General features: G+C 39.6%; 1 protein-coding gene across 1 annotated transcript; it reads right to left on the bottom strand.

Annotated features, from left to right (window-relative positions):
• Nucleotides 1–567: 567 nt before the first annotated feature.
• On the bottom strand, nucleotides 568–19,410 carry USP14 (ubiquitin specific peptidase 14). The gene is made up of 16 exons (XM_064434805.1): nucleotides 19,236–19,410; nucleotides 16,703–16,848; nucleotides 16,141–16,173; nucleotides 14,572–14,676; nucleotides 12,837–12,940; nucleotides 10,737–10,795; nucleotides 8,761–8,891; nucleotides 8,376–8,456; nucleotides 7,933–8,012; nucleotides 6,301–6,415; nucleotides 4,912–4,977; nucleotides 4,519–4,611; nucleotides 3,395–3,523; nucleotides 2,266–2,326; nucleotides 1,504–1,611; nucleotides 568–1,378 (listed from the first exon to the last, which is right to left on the bottom strand). The coding sequence occupies exons 1-16, from the start codon at nucleotides 19,249–19,251 to the stop codon at nucleotides 1,227–1,229; spliced, it is 1,479 nt and encodes a 492-aa protein (XP_064290875.1). The 5' UTR covers nucleotides 19,252–19,410; the 3' UTR covers nucleotides 568–1,226.
• Nucleotides 19,411–19,426: the final 16 nt, after the last annotated feature.

The raw sequence follows: 19,426 nt of genomic DNA on the forward strand, positions 1-19,426 counted from the left end.
CAGAACAAGAATTTAACCCTGGAGGAGCCTGTAGTGTTTCTGTGGGGCCTGCAGGAACAGAGCCGGTCCTGTCAGGGGCCTTCCTCAATGGGCAGAACTTGCCATGAAGCATCGTTCCACTTAAAATACAGCCCCAGGCCTTTGGTGTGCTCCCAGGGAAGGTGGCACTGGAGTAACGATTGCAAGGCAGAAGAGCTATGTGTGACAGCCACAGCTGATGCCAGTGTCCCCAGGGAAGGGTAAAAGGACCCTTTCCGATCAAGTGAGGCCCAGGCAAACTCACCACCCTGCCAACAGAAGTCAAAGTATTTCTTATGAATGTGGAACAGCTCTTTCAGAAGGCACTGGGACACATCAACATTGGGAATCTGTACATGGAGGGGTGAGGGGCTTGATGACATTGATAGTGCTTTTTGGGCTGTAGCCAGTGCTGAAAGGCTTTTTTTACAGCAGTCACACACATCCAGTTACTGCAGATGGTCCTGTAAATAAGCAAAGCCCAGTTTTACAGTCACCACACTGGACTTAGCTACTAAGTAATGAGTAACAGGACAGGAGACACATCCCTACAGCTTAAAAAAAAAAGTGACTTTATTCCATGACTGCTTTGAGACATTCATTAGTGGTGGCCCAAGAAGTGAAAACAAACTGACTACAGTACCAGGACAGGAGCTGTTTTTAATGGAGACACATTGTTGATCACAATTTATTCTGAAATCATGAGATGCCAGCAACAGAACAGACTGAATCAGCAGGTCAGGCTGGACAAATACTTGATTGTAGCCACAGCTGTTGGCTACGGGCAGCAGCACTGAGTTACACAACAAGGCAACGGTTTCTCTTCTACCTTCCTAACAGAACTGCCAGGTAAGGCAAAGGATGGACAGCTACTGAACTGTGGTATAAACCATGCAAGAGTAACAAATGTGAGAGTAGGTGTGTAATAAATACTTGATGACATTAGAGAAGAAGGAGGAGGAGAGGCTCATTAAAAAAAATTATCTTCTGCAAGACTTTAAAGCTATTTTAAGTATTGTCACCACCACAGTGGGCAGTCCAGTCCCATAGTGACTAATTGGTACATGGATCAGTTTTAAAACAATAGCCCTCTGCACATGAGAAGGTTTGAACAAAGTATTTATCCACTTGCTAAAGCTCTGGGGTTAAAGAAGTGATCAGTAATCAACATTTATTTCACACCTAGGCAGAATGGCTAAAACGGAAGACTATTGTTCAGCTGCTTCTTCAACGACTTCAATTCTGCGAGGCCCGTAGAGTAGAACATAAGCTATATGCCAGTCTCCACCCCCAGATAACCTCAAAATGTCTTCAGGTGTAACAATGCTGACTTTGTCATCATCAAATTTAATCCATTCATCTGCAAGGAAAACAAGAGGACCACTTGTAACTTAGGTGCATAAAATTTAAGCTTGCTTAACATCCCCTTTGCTGAAAGGAGCTGTGAAAAGTGGTTAACAGGGCAATTTATTTATTATATTTTACCTTGTTTCCTTTTAACCCATGACACATAATGCCCAGAGGAACTTGATCTGCCTTGATGAGTTAGCACTGCCTGCAGGTCGTAATAGCCGCAGTTGTTAGAGCCAATATCTGAAGGGGAAAGAAAAAGTGATGTTGAGTCCTGCTTGAACAGCTGCAGTATTTTTAACAGCTCGCAGTCCAGAGATGCATCAGCCAGGCTGCAGCACCATAGCTGTGTGCAAAACCCCAGCTACAGCACACTACAAAACCACTGTGAACTAAACCAGCAGCTCTCAGCCAGGAGACTCTCAGGAAACTGAAGATATTTTGCATTCTCATGAAATAAATATGTACCCATAAGAATTACTGATGTAATGCACAGGGTGAGTGCTTTGGACTTTCGGGCTCCAAGCCCGCCCAAAACTGAGGCAACACCAGCACACCACAGCACTTTTAGAAGTCCAGTTTAAGTTTTTGTTTGGATTTCAGCCTTCTACCACACACACTGAAAAGGCAGCGTGCAAAACAACTGCGCATTACATGCAAATGTCTTTTGATGTGCCTGTCTTCTGTTATCACACACTTGTCAGATGGATGGCAATTATGCCTTTCACTATCTCAACATTTTGGTTTACCTAATCTTTCCATTCCTGTCAGTCTTTGAAGAGTAATTTTCAAAAGCATTAAAGAGACAGGGTTCTCAAAATAGTCCTACCATCAGGTACACTTAAACACAAATAAACAGAAAGTTACTTTAAAGTAGATTTGCTTCCCTGTACTCACCATCAGGAAAAGAAAAGGGTTCATATTTAACTTCTTTTTGTGCACCATCACTTTTACTAGACTAAAAAAGAGAGTAAGTTGAATTAATGTGGAACAGTTTAATAAAAGCTCTATCACAATCACATCAAATCCCAAGTTTCCATTAATTTAAGTACATTGCTAAGTCTAAACATTTTTGTTCAACTTGAAAGCAGTTCATCGCTGTATTTTTTAGGTGGACATACAAAAGCCTTTTCTGAAGAAGACCAGTTTTAAAGCAAATATATAACCATTTTAGCACAACACTGCCTGCAGTGTTCACCCACGAAATTTATGGGTTTGTTTATGAAACAATTCTGCAATTGCAGATTTATTCCTTGGTGAGGGCTTGCTAACAGCAGAAGTGGCAATAAGAAAATACCAGAGACAGACTCTCAGTGCCAATACATTCTGTTCAAAAATAGCACTCTTTCCTTGCTCCCATCTGTGTAAGAGGGGATGCAAGCCTTATCCAAATGCTTAAAAGAATTTGCTATGAGTTAGGCCAGGAAAAATACCAGCAAATTTTAAAAAAATGGCTAAAACATGACAGTTTTAGCTCATTTGCTTTTGTCTTCATTAAAGACAGGGAAGTCAATCTTAGAATTATGTAGACAGGATAAGATATGAGACTATTTTCCAAGTTTTTACAGTGCTGACTTTAAGCTCAGTAGTACATGTACTCTAATTTTACCAGTCAGGCACACAGCAGTGCCTTGTACAACCCTTTGCAGCTGCTGAACAGGGAACAGCTTTCTACACTCCACTGAAGAAGGAGCAGCCACCAAACAGTAATATTTGAAGACAGTAATTTTGTGTAACTGTAACTTACAGAAAAGTTTTAGGCACAGCACTAATAAACAGAAGTGCTACATTTTAATATATTTAATACCTGCTGTCTGACTACAGCATTTAACATTTCTCATCAAGCAAACACACCAAAGGAGATACTGTATTTTCATGAAAATACAGGATAAAAAGATCTAAAGCTCAATACCAAGGAGTTTGCTATGTAAGAAAATAATATATTAAAGGACATGAAGTTTTCTCTAGTCCTTATTAGTACCCCAATTTCAGATGTATGAATTAGTGAAAGTGTCAGAAGACTTACGTTCTTTGGCTGTTGATTTACTTTTTTGTCTTCTAGATCTTTGAATTTTGATCGATAAGAAACCATTTTTTCCTGCAGGTCTGGCGTACACAGCTCATACACATCCAACATAAGAGGAAATTTGACATCCTAGGAAGTAAAAAACAAAGATTTATTAGCATGGTTTGGTACTCCACATTAAAGCATTCTCCCATGGGAAGACCACACAATCAAATTAAATGCAACCCTCTTCAAACTGATGGCAACCTGACCTACTGGGATTCTGGTGACAGTATTTATTAAAAGAGCTACAATGCTTTCACAGAAGAATGTCTAATTCAGTATAAATAAACCACTATAAATTATTATATTCAGTAAAGACTAATAATAAATCAGATTCTTTATTGTTAGCTGTCATACTTTTACACTATGGAAATACTTATACAGGCCTAAGGGAAAAGAAAAAAGAAGCATGCATGTAGAATGACAGCACAAAATAACATTTTTGCCCGGGTACGATCTAAACTACCTTCTGAAATAGTTAACATAATAGTTAACCTTCAATCCTGATTTCACTTCCTCCTCTTGTAAGGAAGGAACATCTATCATGATGCTCCTCAGGCAGCCTACGAGGTCTGTCGGCCACAGCCAACAGAAAGCAAAACCAGAACATTCAGCTGTTTGCAGCTGGTTCCTGCATTTGTCCATCAGAAAGCCAGACAATTGAAATAACTAATACAGGAAGTGTCCAACAGCATAAACATCTCCCACCAACATTAGAATACTGTTCAGAGTTTGAAAGCATGGCCCTCTCCTTATTAAACATTCTTCAGGGAACCACCGAGAAAAGATCAAAAGACATCTTATTTACTGTCATGATACAGTATTAGCAGTACTGGGACAAATTCTCTTCTGCCCCTCACCTCCCTCCTCAGTCTATTTTGGGTAGTGTAGTTTGCCACACACCATCACAACTGGGAACAAAACTACTGGGTACTTGAGCAAAAAACTGCACTCAATGTTTTTAAATGCAATTTAAAGGCAAACAACTTAGTAAGTAGTCTTCAAGTCCTCATTGTCTACCTTTAATAAAAACTCACAGAAAACATAAAGAGGAATGTAACTTTAATAGGCAGAAAACTTACCTTAAGAACTTTTGCATTCACAGATTCTTTCTCTTTGTAAAAAAATCTAACCATCTGAATAGTCAGGTATGCTGGCAAGCGACTAATTTTGGACTGTAAAGAAAAAACAAATTAGAAAAAGCTATTACTTTAAATATTCACAGATTTTTTTTTTACCTTAAACACTGGTCATCCTAAATTCTATTATGTCTATTCTGGGAATATATTTGCACACAAACCCACAGGAATAAAACAAGGTTTCCTTTTTTGAAGTTCTGTCTTAAATTTCCTGGTAGTGGATACTCAGATGCTTTATAAACATAAATCACATGGTGTCACAGCAATAACTTTGTGGCTTGGAACAGAAAACTGACACTTAAAGGAACTGTAAAGAGCAAGGAAAGTACCACTCACAGATTTGATATAGAGTGCATTTCTCTGCAGTGTTGGAGAGAGTTTGGTGATTTCCTCCTGAAGACGCTGTTACAAGAAAAAGTAACACATGTTCATCATAAAACACAGCTTAGAGAAAAGCACAACAGGGGTAAACAAACATAAACTAAATCTTGTTCTGCCAGTCTCTTCTGTTGCTGTCAGCCATTACAACACATAAGATTTTGAAATTCCTTGGCAGAAAGGACCATGCCCATTCATTCCTTCAGCTCCAAGCTCATTCCTGAGCCTTGACAACACTGAGTTTCTCTCTGCAGAAAATTTGGCCTCACAGGACTAGAACTCACAATTGGATTTTAGTATTAATTGTATCTGGACTTGGTTACAAATGTATTATATCATGCTTGGAACACAACTGAAGAAAATCTGAAGTTTCCTGGGAGAAGAATATTTGCACATCTCCCAGCTCTCAGTCTCAAGCAGCCAGAGCTGCATCTAAATTGACAGCTGGTGTCTCCTAACAAAATTCCAGGAAAGACTAGCTTGGTTCTTAGTGTTGCAATTCTCTTGCTCCAGGCAATCTAGCATAAGAATTGTAGATTTTTTTTGGCCTGAAAGTGAACTTTCTTTTTTTATAGTTTTTTTCATTTGTGAGCATTAGCTATTTTATCCTACTTTTCCTTCTAAATTCTGTTAGGAAAAAATAGAAGACAAAGAGATACAAAGATTATCTGAGAATCACACACCTTGGTTTTAGTCCTGTACAAACCAGATCACTGCCCTAGTCTTACACAGTTACTACAAAGGTTTTACAGTAGCTCCTCTCCTTTCTACTTCAGACTCCCCAAAAAGCCTTTACAATTTCAAAATACAAACATACATAAAAATAACAGAGGAGTTTTAATTTAAAAAGTTTTAGAATTATGTTATCTGATGGAAAATAACACCCCCATCAAAATCTGCAAAATCAAGTTTAGTTGTTACATCATCTGGTGAGGTTTTATTTAGGAACCAAAATGCCACCCTACTTTCAAGCTGACTTTTGGACCTTTTTGAAACTTATTGCTGTATAAATCATGATACTGCTGAGTCTGGAGCGAAACCCAGCTGAAGAAACAAAGAGCAAACTGCCTTGCACTTGGTTACCTGCAAGGGGAAGACCATGTCAGGGTCAAGATAATGCTCTCCTGAAGTCTGTTTGACATTAACATGCAATTCCCTTTCACAGCCACCTTCCCAACGAACACCAAAAGATTCCTGAAACTTTGTAAAGCTTGGACAGCAGACACCAATTCCAAGTCACAGATTAAATACACTTCGAATTAAGTGCATTTAGGTCACTTACAATTTCAACTGAAAAATATGCAGGCCATTTAGAATTTGAATTCAATAAAAGTTGCAATAGCTTACCAATTTTAGTCCTGTAAACAGGTATTTCACTTCTTGATTGATAAAGCAGCTAAGCTGAAGGAGATTCTCCTTTCCTTTAGTTACTTCTTCTTCTTCGGCTTCTGTACATTTCATGCTTCACAAAATTAAGGAAAACCATCATGCACCAAGAGCTGAACTACTACTCTAGTGAAAAGAACATGCCAGGCAGCACAGCAATTTAGGTAATTATGTGCTTTGTGTAGACAGTACTTTTCCTTCTCATAGTACAAAAAAGATTTGAAGGAGCCCTTCCTTCAGACCAATCTGTTCCTTCCTGGCTAAGGACAAGGGGCAGCAGGGGCAGACAGCACACCAAAAAAAGAAAAATAAGTCTTTGATCACCATTTAAGCTGAAGCCTGCTTTTTCTTTCTTCTCCCCCATCACCACCCAAGCCCCAGGACACAGAACACATTAACTGGCTGCCAACACCCAGTTACAAAGCTCTCCTCCAACATTACACTCCATTGTTGCTTATGATTAATAAAGTTCTTCTACTGCTGCTGCTGGCCAGACTTCCTGCTTCTTTCAACATGCAGAGCCTCCTTTCTCTGCCTTGTATCTGTCCTCTTCACTGAAATAAAATTAATTCCTTCATTATTTTCTACACATTGCTTTTAATTGTTCTGTCTGTCCTCTCCTCTTTTCATAGTTTTAGCCCAATGCTTTTCTCTCATCCATCTCCTTCCAACCAGGTATTTTTCTGACTGCAGCTATTCTACAAATGCTGCTGTAATTACACTTATAAAGTCTAAAACTCTTCTAACAAGTCTTCTTGCTGATACTGGTCTATGCATCATTCCTCTTAGCTACACATTCCAAGACTCCCAACTATTTTAAGGACAACAAACGTCACAGAAGAGGGAGAGAGATGCAAGATTCTTACCTTAAAAAAAGCCTTTATTCCTCATTACTACCAAGCCATGAGATACAGTATCTCATCTAAGGGGATGTTTCCTTATTTCAGACAAGCAAAGTGCACAGTGTATAATTCTTTCTAAAAGTGGTGCTCAGTTTGATGACAGCCAGGATTTTGTGGAGAAATGGGAAAAGAGTAATACTTGCCATGAGATGTGTGCCCCATGTGGTAATATCCTCTTTTTCTTGCTATAAAGAACCCACTAAAAAGCTGTCAGCTGCATTTATTTCTTACTCATACAACTGTGAACACCTAATTTATTTCTTAAGAAATCAATCAAGCTACCTTTTGTGCATCTTTAGTATACCAGGTATGTCAGCAACACACCCTTACAAACCAAAAAAGCCAATTTAGGACAACAATTACTTTTAGATGGATACAGCATATCAGCACCCTTGAAGCTGCTAAGTACCAAACTTCTCTGGGGAGGAAATGTGCTACTGAAATTCAACAAGGGCTTTTTTTCCTGTACATCTCCATTACCATTCTTTCTTCCCACATCATCCTCTCTCTCAAAGCATATCCAATCTTAAAGCTAAGTTCTGTGTACTCCTGCACAACATCATGACCCTCTTCCCCAAGCTACACCTTCATTTTCCATACTATTCTGAACAATGCTTTTCATCCTCCCTGAACTCAACTGCTAAAGTGTGAAATCATCCTTGTTTATGTCTTGCCTTAGTCTTTAGGATACGCTGTTTCAAATTCAATGCTGAAGAATTGATCAATTAAACTCTTCTTTTTAGAGGATGCTGCTGTAGCTCCAGAGTCTGTCTGTAAAACAAAATCTCTTATGATGTAACTTTAAATACAACGTAAATAGTCTTCTCTACAGACTAAATAACCCCTTTTATTTAGATTCTTTAAAGCCTATTCCTTCATCGTTCTATAGGTGCATTTCTCCTAGTCAGTCAATCTTCTTACACAGCATAAAAGTTTCAAAATAAATATGCTTATAACATGCTGCTAAAACCAACCTGAAGCCCATTAACAAGCAAGATCAAAAATTCATAAATCCCTGGCCCCTTTCTCTATTCCAGACATATGTTAAAGAACTCACAAACAGGTAATACTTAAAAAAAAACATATGTGAAATACTATAAATCCTTATTCTGGTTAGAGTAAGACTACAATTACCTCCATAATTGTATCACCTTCTATGCCTTCCAGCTTCTGCTGTAGTACCCTCATCATCTGCACCCAGCACTCATTGGCATCCTAGGAAGGGAGCACAACATTAAATCTGACTACAAGCATTATGATTTAGTAACATTAAACCCATCAATTATAAAGCCAAACGTGAGGATTCATTAACTAAGAATTTCTCCCAATTCCACCATGCATTCTCAAAATTAGCACTTGATATTACGTTCAACTTCTATGCAACTTTTCTACAGAAAAACCACCCCACTTTACTAGGAGCAATTATTTTCATAGGAGAAGGAAAGTCTTAAAATGTTCTTGTTCTCAACTTCCAACATACTACAGAATTTTAAACAATAAGCTAATAAGTGGTCTTTACCTGTTGAAGGTACTGGCCTTGATCACCTTTCTCTGCAAACTGTGGGAAGGCCATATGTAAAAACTGCAGGAGAATGATAGGTGGGATACTGGAGGAAGTTTTATCCATGGAATCAAACAAGTCTCTAAGAGCTTGAAGAAAAAGTGAATGCTTTGAGAAGTGAAAAAACAATTCAAACATAGTAGGAAATGTAAAAAGAACAGTAAAATAGCAACAACATTTAAAGACTGATCATTTAACAGTGTCCAATTTGATCTTTCCAAAGCAGAACCAAATTTTCCAGGTGGCATAACACGTGCACCTATGATCTCCTTTCTGAACACAATTGTGAAAGCATAAAGATGGCAATTCTGAGAATTTGGCTCATATTGCCTTGCCTTTCCTGGCTGCTAACAGGAGAAAAAAAAATTGAGCAATTAAGATTTTGTTTGGAATACATCTGAGGAATAACATTTTCACAAGAGAAACCAGAAGGCATTCACAATCTTTCCTCTGGAGCAACTTAGGTTTCACCAGCTACCAGGAAAAAAAAACTTTAATAAAATATCTAAGAAATACCCATGCTTAAGACCCAGGAAAACAAGTATGTGTATGCATGTGTGCAGAGAGCTCATAACTATGTGCAATCCAATGAATGATACTGGCTGCATGACAACACACATGGCTTTCTTTTTTATCCCATACTCTAGCATATGTTTTATCTACCCAAGTTACAGCATTTTAAATCCACAGATCACTTCAAAGGTACCTGTTAATCCTCACAACAACCCTGTGAGGTAGGCAAAAATCTGCAGGGTCACTAATTTACAAGTGAAGAGACTAATGAATTGTTCTCTCCAGTAAGTGAATATAGGTAAGATTACAGGGAACCAAAGTCAGTTGCTTCCTCTTTTAGAAATGTCTTCACTGACCCTGATAAGAGGTCCAACTGATATGACACAGCAATTTAAAAAAAAAAAATGCCATAAGTGTCATGCAGGAGTTCCTGAACAGCTCAGGACTCAAGAATTAACTACAAATTACTTAAACTATTAAATTTCCTAAGAAGCAGAGCTGTCACCTTAAAAAGAAAACAAGGGACACAAAGTAAAGGCAGTGAAAAGGGGAGGGGCAGGCATGGCTGTATAGAGTAACCATTGAACTTACCACCCCAAAATTCGATCAGCAGGCATACCCACAAACTGGACCTTTCCTTCCTTATATTGTTTTGTTTTTCCTTAAATGGACTGGTAGAAATCCCAGTGTCCTGGCCCAGCATCTTAGTGGGGCAATGAAATAGAGTAAAAAAAGAAAAAGTGGACAAGTAGTACCCTTGTTCAAGTGTAAGGGGTCTAACTAGAACTCTAGTTAGAGCTTGAAGATACGGGGCCACCGTGAGCTCCCACAGTGTGAGCACCCAGACCACCACAACAAAGAGTAACTTCTGTTTTGAAGACTCTCCTTTCCATTCCAGTTAAGAAATCTGGAGCTTTAGGGCAAAGGCCAAGACCACTGATAAAGCATCAGTTTCCATCATAACAATAATGCTCAGCCAATAAATCATATTAAAAAACACCAATGAGATACATATCCCCAGGTGTATGGTGTTAGGCTACCACTACATGAAACAAAGAACTAAAGTATTTCTACACAAAGTCATCAAATCAATAGATGGATGGATGGAATCTGCTTTAGGAAGTTCCAATTACTTTGTGCCTACATGTAAAACAATTAAGAGATACAAGTTGTTTCTATCTAAGCTTAGATCACTCTGAAGTATCTTTTCCTTAGCCTGCAGCCTGATAATGTCCAGAGATAAATGCCTTGCAGGCAGGGGCAGAATAACCTTTAAAGACAAAATGAATCCTCCAGTGCCAGCAGATCTGACATTCCTAAGGCATATGCACTAAAGAACAGTTTTAACTGCAAATTTCATCTGCAGCTAGCAGGAAATCACACACTTGTCTAAAGCCCTGTTTTCTACTCTGAACACCAACCTGCAGTAATGTATTGAGCAGAGGCCATTTCTCCTGAAGCTCTTAAGGCACCACCATACCTGAAACAGAAGAAAAATAATTTGCATGCAATTAAACACAAACAGGAAGGACAGCCGGGTTTTTGAAGCAGGCAACAACTGGATTCATTTAAAGGAAATCTATCACCAAGCCAGAAGTGACCAAAGGTAAGATTCACTCACATTTACCTCAATGTTTCAGCTACTTTGTAAGAATGGAAGCCAAGGAAAACGGGCATTTTTCAGACAGTAAAGGCAGACCAAGAAGTCTGGCTACATCACTGCTGCTTCCCTAATCCTTTTGCCTCAAAGACTCGTTTTATTTTTAAAGAAACTGAGGAAGTCTAAACACAAGCTATGCCATTTCTGAAATATTTGCCATGGCCTCTTCAGATACATGGGAAAAAAACACCTTCAAGGATAGATGGCAGATGAAATGCACACAAGCTTGCTTCCTCCCTCCACAGCAGAAGCAAAACAGTGAGAGATGAGATGTTTTCTTGGGGAAAGTATTTCCAACACCAAAAAGGCACGGGAGTCCACCTGTATGACAAGAACTTACCACTCTTCTTTGAACTCCTAATTTAGCAGCTGGATGAGGAACAGGTGGACTCCCCAAAGCCTTCAAGCCAAAGGAGGATTTCACATATTCTCTAATCTCAGACTGAATTTATGAAATTCTGACCATTGCTAGATGATGAGCAGGAAACTTTCCCCTGACATGCTACAGAACAAGGAGGAGCTCCTTGGGGAGATCAGCAGAGCAGGCTGCGAGGAAGGAAGCTTAACAGCTTTCCCAAGTGAGTCCTTTCACACCTCTCCCACTGCCATGCACCCTATAGCCTTCCATGCTGTCACCAAGCAGGGAAGACCAAAAAAAGGCTAAATCTCCAGGGAAAAACAGAGCTTGAATCCGAGTGTGAATCTGACTTCCCACAGACAATACGGCCACATCTTGTATTGCAGTCTGCCAGTTTCACAGGCTACATTTTGCTTTTTGGTATGTTAAATTTGTTCAATATTCAGATTCAGGGCCATAACTCAAGAGTCTTTCATATGGAAAGAAGCAGACTTTCCAAAAATGCTAACACTGATAGTGTTAGCATTTTTCAATAAAAAACCTGAAACCAAATTTCTGTACTTCATGAGTAGTTCTCAGTGCTTAATAATTAAGGTTCACCTGCTAACAGAATGAAAAACTGTTTATACCTATTTAAATAACAAGTGATTCTGTAATACAGAATATCCAGCTGGGTACCACGGAATCAAGAAAGCAGTGCATTTTAAAGGAATCAAATGAAACCTAGGACAGCAATAATGCTCTACCTAACTCTCACTTTTTAAAAATACTCAACTGTTTTCTTATTACAATTCATCTGTAGGACAAATTCAGGCCACACTGGCAGGTATTCTTTTTTCCTTCAATATTCATAGCTTTCAAGTTTCTTGTATTCCTTATTAAAAAAAACAAAAAACAAAAAAAACAAACCAACCAAAAAAACCACTAGCTATTTTCACATTTCGATCTAGAACAGCAAAAACAAACAAAAACCAGAACAGTTAACCTACAATCAGAACAAATTAGCAAACAAAACAAAATTCCATGAAGACATGTCTTAGAACTTCCTGCTGTACCTCCAAGTAGCAAATGTCAGAATTTCTCAGCTGAAAATACTGTGCAATAGAGCCATTGCAGGAAATATTCCTCAAAGGAACAGGACTTCCATATGATTCTTTTATTCAGGACAGGACCATAAAAACTAACAGCAAAAAAACAGGGTTAAGAGTTCAGTAGCTTATTTTAGAATTTTAAACTGGTCTTGATAGGAACTACTTTCTAGCTAAGCAAAACACATTCTCTCTATTAAAAGCCAGTTCCAAGAAACACAAAGCCTTAACTTCTTCATTAAAGTACACACACAGCCATAGGATAAACTTTACTTGATCATTCTGTTAATTTTGAAGAGACTGAAAGAGTAACAGATTGTCATGATAATCTATACCAGTATTAAGATGACCACTCTGCAAAATATCTACTTCATAAACTAAAGGAAACATTTTAGTCACGGTATTTTTGTCCTACCTTTTAAGGGCCTCTTTCACTTCTGGCACTGAGCGGATACACTGAACCGTAGCATTCATGTAGCAAGTGTTGCCAAGGTTTGTCAATCCACATGGCAATTCCATCTACCAAAAAAATTCACAAGGGTGCTTGAAGGTCAGAGAGAAGTGGCAACCATTTCTGCACAAATGCTATAATGTGACATTAACGTCTAAGCACATGAATTACGCATAAAACCCGGATTATTCCATCAAACATTATGAGGATTTCCCGATTCACTTTATGATTCTATTTATCATTACACCATTTGATACTTTTAGGGAACATTCAGGAATGCTTTGGGGTTTTTTCTATGCGTGTTTAGTTTAATGAATATGTTCTTCAAGCATGCAATTATTCAGAAAGTTCAACTCCAATCCCATTCAAGTTTTGACCTTAAAATTCTATTTCCGTGAAATTTCCACATGAACACATTTGTACAAAACACTGATGTTTTAATCAGAATCAGTTTTCAGTAAAACTCTGAAAATGATGGAGTTCATAGTTGGAAACAAAAGCATTGTTTAAACTCCTCTCCAGAAATTTGCAACAGGTCATTAACTTGATCTTTTCAGGCAACTTGTGAATTTCTGAAGTTTTGATCAATGTGAAGGCCAACTAATAGTAAGCTAACCAGTTTCAGAAATAACTATAAATCACCATGTAATAGAATTTTTCTTTTTCTTTAATCCTGAATACTTAGGTATTTGTCAGGGAAAAACACATAGTTTAAGGAAACCGAAGTCGTACTGCATACTAATACCAACAAATTATTTTAGGAAGAGAGAACTCATTCATCATATCTCACAACTGAACACATGCACTGCAGACAACTGAATTTTGATGTGTAACAAAATTTCCATGTGACCAACTTTTTCAAAATGTTATCTGACAGTGAAATCATGTCCTTGCTTGCCTGTCAGTTATCTCAATGTCTGTGTATGGGGTTACTCCAAAATACATAGATACCCTTCACCTGCAGGTGGCCTGGAAAGCACTAAATCCTGAAGCACAAACCCAGTGCTGAACTACAGATCCTTTTTCATACAGACATGCATAAAAGTATTTCTGTTCTGCATGCACAGCTGACAACAAACCCACAACTGTTAAGTATGACAAAACTTGCAGTTCAAATGACTTGTGAGAAAATTAAGGCTTTCAAGTTGTAAAAGAGGAAATTCAGGAGATACTTCATTAAGAAAATAATAATTTTGCTCTTTCAGACTTTACATCCACAAAGCAAAACACGTGTCAAACTTAGTTTTGTTTTCCATGAAGCTGACTCAATACTAGTAACATGCACAAACAAAACCCCAAATACACCCCGCCCCAAAACAAACCCTAGTTTCTCCTCACAGATATGAAAGAGGTGGGAAAAAAAATTGCCTATCTAAGAGGTCTTGTTTAGACAAAGTAGAGGACACTGATGCAGTACGGGCAATACAACTTCATCTTTAAAAACATCAGCAATGCTATTTTTAGAAAATCTACTAAGCTGCCTGCTCAAAGGAAAAACAGCACTAATTGTATGACTTTCAAATTAAACCCCAGATTTCTTTTCACTGCTCCCAGTTTGGTCATCAATGTGAATTTGTGATTCCTGAAGATGCTAAACAGACACTACAGTTTCAAAACCCACTTTTAAACAACTGCAAGTATTTAAAAATTTGCCATTACTCAAAGGTTTACAAGAAAGTGAAGTTGCAAACATGCTTACAGCTGAAGCCAACTGCTCCTCTGTCATGTCCTCCACGAAGATGGGGCGAGCAACCGGCTCTTCTGGCAGTGCGTCGGCAGAGCCCATCATTAGTAAGGTCATCCCCTGGAAACACAGTGAAAGCAGCAATGAATGGCTAGGGACAGTTACTTCCACTCAAACCCTTAAGCTCTTAACATACTTCAGCTATTTCCCCAAAAATAAACACAGCTGATTTATTTATTTATTTATCTCTTAGTTTAACAGAGCCAATATACTGCACTACTGTGACTTCAGGGCATACCTCAATTCCTCATATCTAGGAAGTACCTATTGAAACAACTCCACAGAATTATCCATGGTAGATGTTTCCACTGAAGCATCTGGTAAGGCTGGTGAGCTTGCCTGGCAAGTTCTGGGTTAAACCAGTTGAAAAGTGAAAAATAACCTAAGCTACCACATCAGTTTAGACATGAGAACTAACATTTATGGGGTAAAAAAAAAAAAAGTCAATCAGGTTTCCATGCTTGCTGAACTAGCATAATATGAAAATGAGTCTTTTACTATTCAACAGGAGCACATCTACACAATAAGATCTGTCAAAGAGGAGAAAATTGCTATCTGGAGACTTGAAACATACAGTGCTAAGGAAAAGGATGAACAACAGAATAAAGAGAAACTGCTTTGACAGTGTAAATAAATCCCTAGAACTTGTATATAACATTATTAAAATCAACAAAAGCAGCTATTAGCACAACCACATGCAGAAAAAGACAAGAATATTATGTACTGCATCTTTTGCTGAATAACTTTGCTACAATAGCTACAGCTAGAGGCTGCTAACAGACACTTGCAAAATAGTTACAAGGGAAAGAGCAATGTTCCCTAATTCAATTTCCCCAGTGAAGAACTGGAGTAAAACCCGTAAAGCTGCTACAAGATGTTACAAGAGACGTACAGTAACGAAAATGACACAAAAAAAATCCCCAACAAAAACCTGTGGGATTCCCTGATGCAATATTATACTTGCAAGCAACATAAACACAAACACTTTCTGGTTTCTTTTTGAACTAGCCGAAGGTATGAATTACCATTACTAATGGTAATTTTGTTTAAAAACAGCACTGTTTAACAGAGGAGAGCACATTTCAGCAGGCTGGTAAAAAAGGACTTCAGCAGAGGTGTAACTTCAGCATCACCAAAACATCTGTCCATGCTGGAGATGTGCAAATGCCCAGGTTCACCAGATCTCTCTAAACATCATCACTTATTTTTATGGTCACAGATAAAACAGCATTGCTTTGATCCCGAACATTTATTGTCTGGAATAAATATATGCACTAAAGTACTCCAGAAAAGATGGTAAGAGCTCCCTACTGATGCAAAAAAAGAAGTTGCTTCATAAATCAGTGGTGAGACCTTTCTAAGCAGGCTTACACATGACATTGATAAAATTATTTTTCATCAAGGTATAACTTTTTTAGATAGCACTGCCCATTCAAACAGAAACAGGAAGCACTTTGAAGTCTTTCTTTAAATGCCAAAATAAAAAATTAGAATAGTAAAATTTAGTTATTGCTCAGAACTTACATTCTTTATTTTTAGGTTTCCCCAGTCATCATCCTGTGAAATAAAAGAAAAGTCAAGTTAATTATCTTGTAGCAAGATACTTGTAGCAAGTCTTGTCATTAATATTAATCACATTTCTAAATATACAATTGCGTTTCATCCATGGTTACACAATATTAACTATTTACATGTTATCAAGTCTTGTCTGACTAAAATAAAAAGCAGCCAAGTTGTGTTTTCAATAAGGTTTCTCATGCGTTGCTCAACATTGCTTAAATGTAAGCAACTTTTTGCAGCAAAATTGCCTATGTCTCATTACACCACTAAGTCTCCAGCACAGAAGCACCCAAGAATTTCTATTGAACAAGCTAGAAAGAAAAAACCTGCATTCAGATTTTGAACATAAAAAAGTAACAAAAAAAAAAAATCTCACACCAAGCTGTGTTTTGTATAAATAAGTCAAGAAGTGCAGTCAGTTTAACACATACAACCAAAGACCTTCCGGAGGAACACCCAGAAGCATCGTCACTGTTCATGTTAACACATAACAAAGTTAGACATAATATAAAAAATTGATTTCTACCTTCAGAGTTCCTCCTTTAACCATAACCTTCTGTCTGGCTGGCTGAACTCCGGTCAGTGCAAATAACTGGGCTTTGAAGACCATTGGAGGCTCGTCAGTGTTCAGCTCCACACCATCGAATTTCTCTTTTCCCCATTTCACATTCACTGCAAACAAAATGTTTTGAAACTTGATTATTTCCTAATACTCAAGAATGCAATTACCAAGACTTCACACAGTCTCAAAATATTCTGTTTTCAGCTCTTAAAATTGTCAATAAGAAAGCTAGGGAACACCTTTACTATATGGCACCTCATCCATCAGAACATACCACTTCCAGCAGATCTAAAAATATCCAACAAAACAAGTCTGAAGTAACACGTATACTGAGAAACTCTGCAAGCAGTAAGTGCGTCTAGCAGCAGGAGAAACCCTTCAGTGGGTCTTCAGAAAAGCAGTCTGGAACTAACTCTCCCATTCTCTTGGCACTGCTTGTTGCAAACAACTGAACTTTCTGAAGGAAGTTCAGAGGTGCGATTCCAGCTCAGTTATCCACAGCACTTCCGTTCTCCTTCAGAGGAAAACAATACACTGTTCTTTAAAAGCAAGGCTACAGACCCCAGTAAGGGTGCAGGACTGGAATTAGGAAGCAAAGTGAAATTTGATCACAAAAAGTGTAAACCTTGATGCAGGAAATGGGATCATTAGCAGAAATGGGAGGCAGAATGGCACAAAGGAATGTTAACTTCACTTTGGTGAGATTAGTAATGACCAAGAGCAGACAAAAAATGCCTGGAATAAGCTGTGTGCCTCTACAGTGACACACCTTTGACCATTTCCAAGAACTAACACAGTTACATAAGGCTTCCTTAGCAAGCTGAAATTTTACTGAAACTCTGTAAAATACAGCATGCAGCAATATCCTAAATGCACAGTAAGTGGCTGAAATACCAGACTTTAGGAAAGCCACAACCTTCTACCTCTGCTTTGGTTTTACATAAATATATTACAGCAACCATACCTTTTCAAAACACAAAGCTCTTAGAAGTCATAATTTTGAAAACCCTTCCAAAAAGGTTCAGATTTCAGATGTTTGCAATGCTTGTGATGTGTAATATCACAGAATAATCAAAAGCAAGTCTAAATGAGCTAGGCTAAATTAGTCTACAAAGGAACTCAAATTACCAAATTTTCAGTATTTCTAATAGAAAGCATCTTCTATTTTGCCCAACATTCCAATTCTTTTAAAAACACATTTATTATTTTGCATATTTAAGATCTACAAAGCACAAGGCAACCCACTCAGTCACTGAAGCAGTCAGCTGCACAGACTTTTGGGTTTTGAATTTTTGAACAGTCATGCTTCCACTGCTAAATATTCAGAAGAGTTAGCAATTATTAATCTGTAGTGTCGCTGCTTTTGACAATGCAGCACTCAAGAAGAAGAATGGAAGAGCATGACTGTCTTCTCTTCAGAGATTGCAACCAAAATTTCGTGCAAAACAAAAGAGAAACTCGTTAATTTGAAAAGAATGGGAAGTATGAAAAAGGAAGAAGGTATTTCCCCTGCTGATCAGAACACACAGCACATACAGAATGGGTCAGGTTGGAAGGGACCACAGAGGGTCATCTCATCCAACCTCGCTGCTCAAGCAGGGCCATCCCAGTGCACAGCATTGTGCCCAGACTATTCCTGAGTATCTCCAGTGAGGGAGACTCCACTAGATTTGGATGAGTTCAGGAAAAATCATTAAACTGACCTAAGGATGCCGGTTTGCTAACCACAGCCAAAACAAGCTGTGTACCGAGGCTGCACACAACCTAAAAAACTGAAAAGCCCAAACAGGCCAAATCTGTGAGACATTATCGAGGCAGTAACTGGTCCCAGAAGTGTCACTGGCGGCTTTGTTTTTGACGTCTTTCACGGAAACCTTTCCTCGCAGCAAGAAGAGCCAGCGGGATGAGGTAGAATTTAAGAAAGCTTTAATTTAAGGTTTAGGCTCGACATTAGGAAGAATTTCTTCACAGAAAGGGTGATGAGACACTGGAATATTCTGCCCACGGAGGCAGTGGAGTCGCCATGCCTGGCGGTGTTTGGGAAAGGGCTGGATGTGGCATTCAGTGCCCTGCTCCAGCTGACACGGCGGTGCCTGGTCAAAGGTTGGACCTGGGCTTTTCCAACCCAAGGGAGCCTGCAGGATATACTGGATTTCCAAGAGCGGAGGCAGACACACCTGGAAGGCGCAGATGCAGCGCTCTGGCTCACCGGAGGGACAGCACCGGGTCCCTTTTAGCAGGAAGCCAGCGCAAGCCGAGACAGGGCAGTGCCGCGGCACGGCGGCCCGCCACTGACACCCGCCCTCCCGCCGGCAGGGCCAGGCCAGCGCTGCCTCCCTGCTTCCCTTCCCTTCCCTGCTCCCCTTCCCTCGGGCCGCGCCTCCCGGCCCGGCCGGGCTGGGCGCGCACGTGCGAGGCGCCTCCCGCCTCCCGCTCCCGGGGCAGCGCCCGCCCGCGGCCGGCAGGGCCCGGCGGGAGCGGCGCGGGCCGCGCTCACCTGAGAACAGCGGCATGGCGGAGCGGCGCGGCCCGGGCGCACGGCGGGGCGGGGGCGCGGGGCGGCGGGCGCGGCGCTGGCGGGGTGGGCGGGCGCGGGCGGGTGGCGGCGGCGGCGGCGGCGGGTCCCGGCCCCGCTCGGGGTCTCATTCAAACCAGCCCCCGGGATGACGCTGCAAGCGCGGCCGAGCG

The sequence above is a fragment of the Passer domesticus genome, chromosome 1 (assembly GCF_036417665.1).
Source record: "Passer domesticus isolate bPasDom1 chromosome 1, bPasDom1.hap1, whole genome shotgun sequence".
Taxonomy (NCBI): domain Eukaryota; kingdom Metazoa; phylum Chordata; class Aves; order Passeriformes; family Passeridae; genus Passer; species Passer domesticus.

Bases quoted from the DNA above. Each gene is read 5' to 3' on its own strand.
- USP14 (XM_064434805.1), bottom strand. The intron at 14,677-16,140 runs GTAAGTTCTGAG...CTGTGTTTCCAG, and splicing joins GAAACCTAAAAATAAAGAAT to GGGATGACCTTACTAATGAT. The intron at 1,612-2,265 runs GTGAGTACAGGG...TTTCCCCTTCAG, and splicing joins ACCCTTTTCTTTTCCTGATG to ATATTGGCTCTAACAACTGC.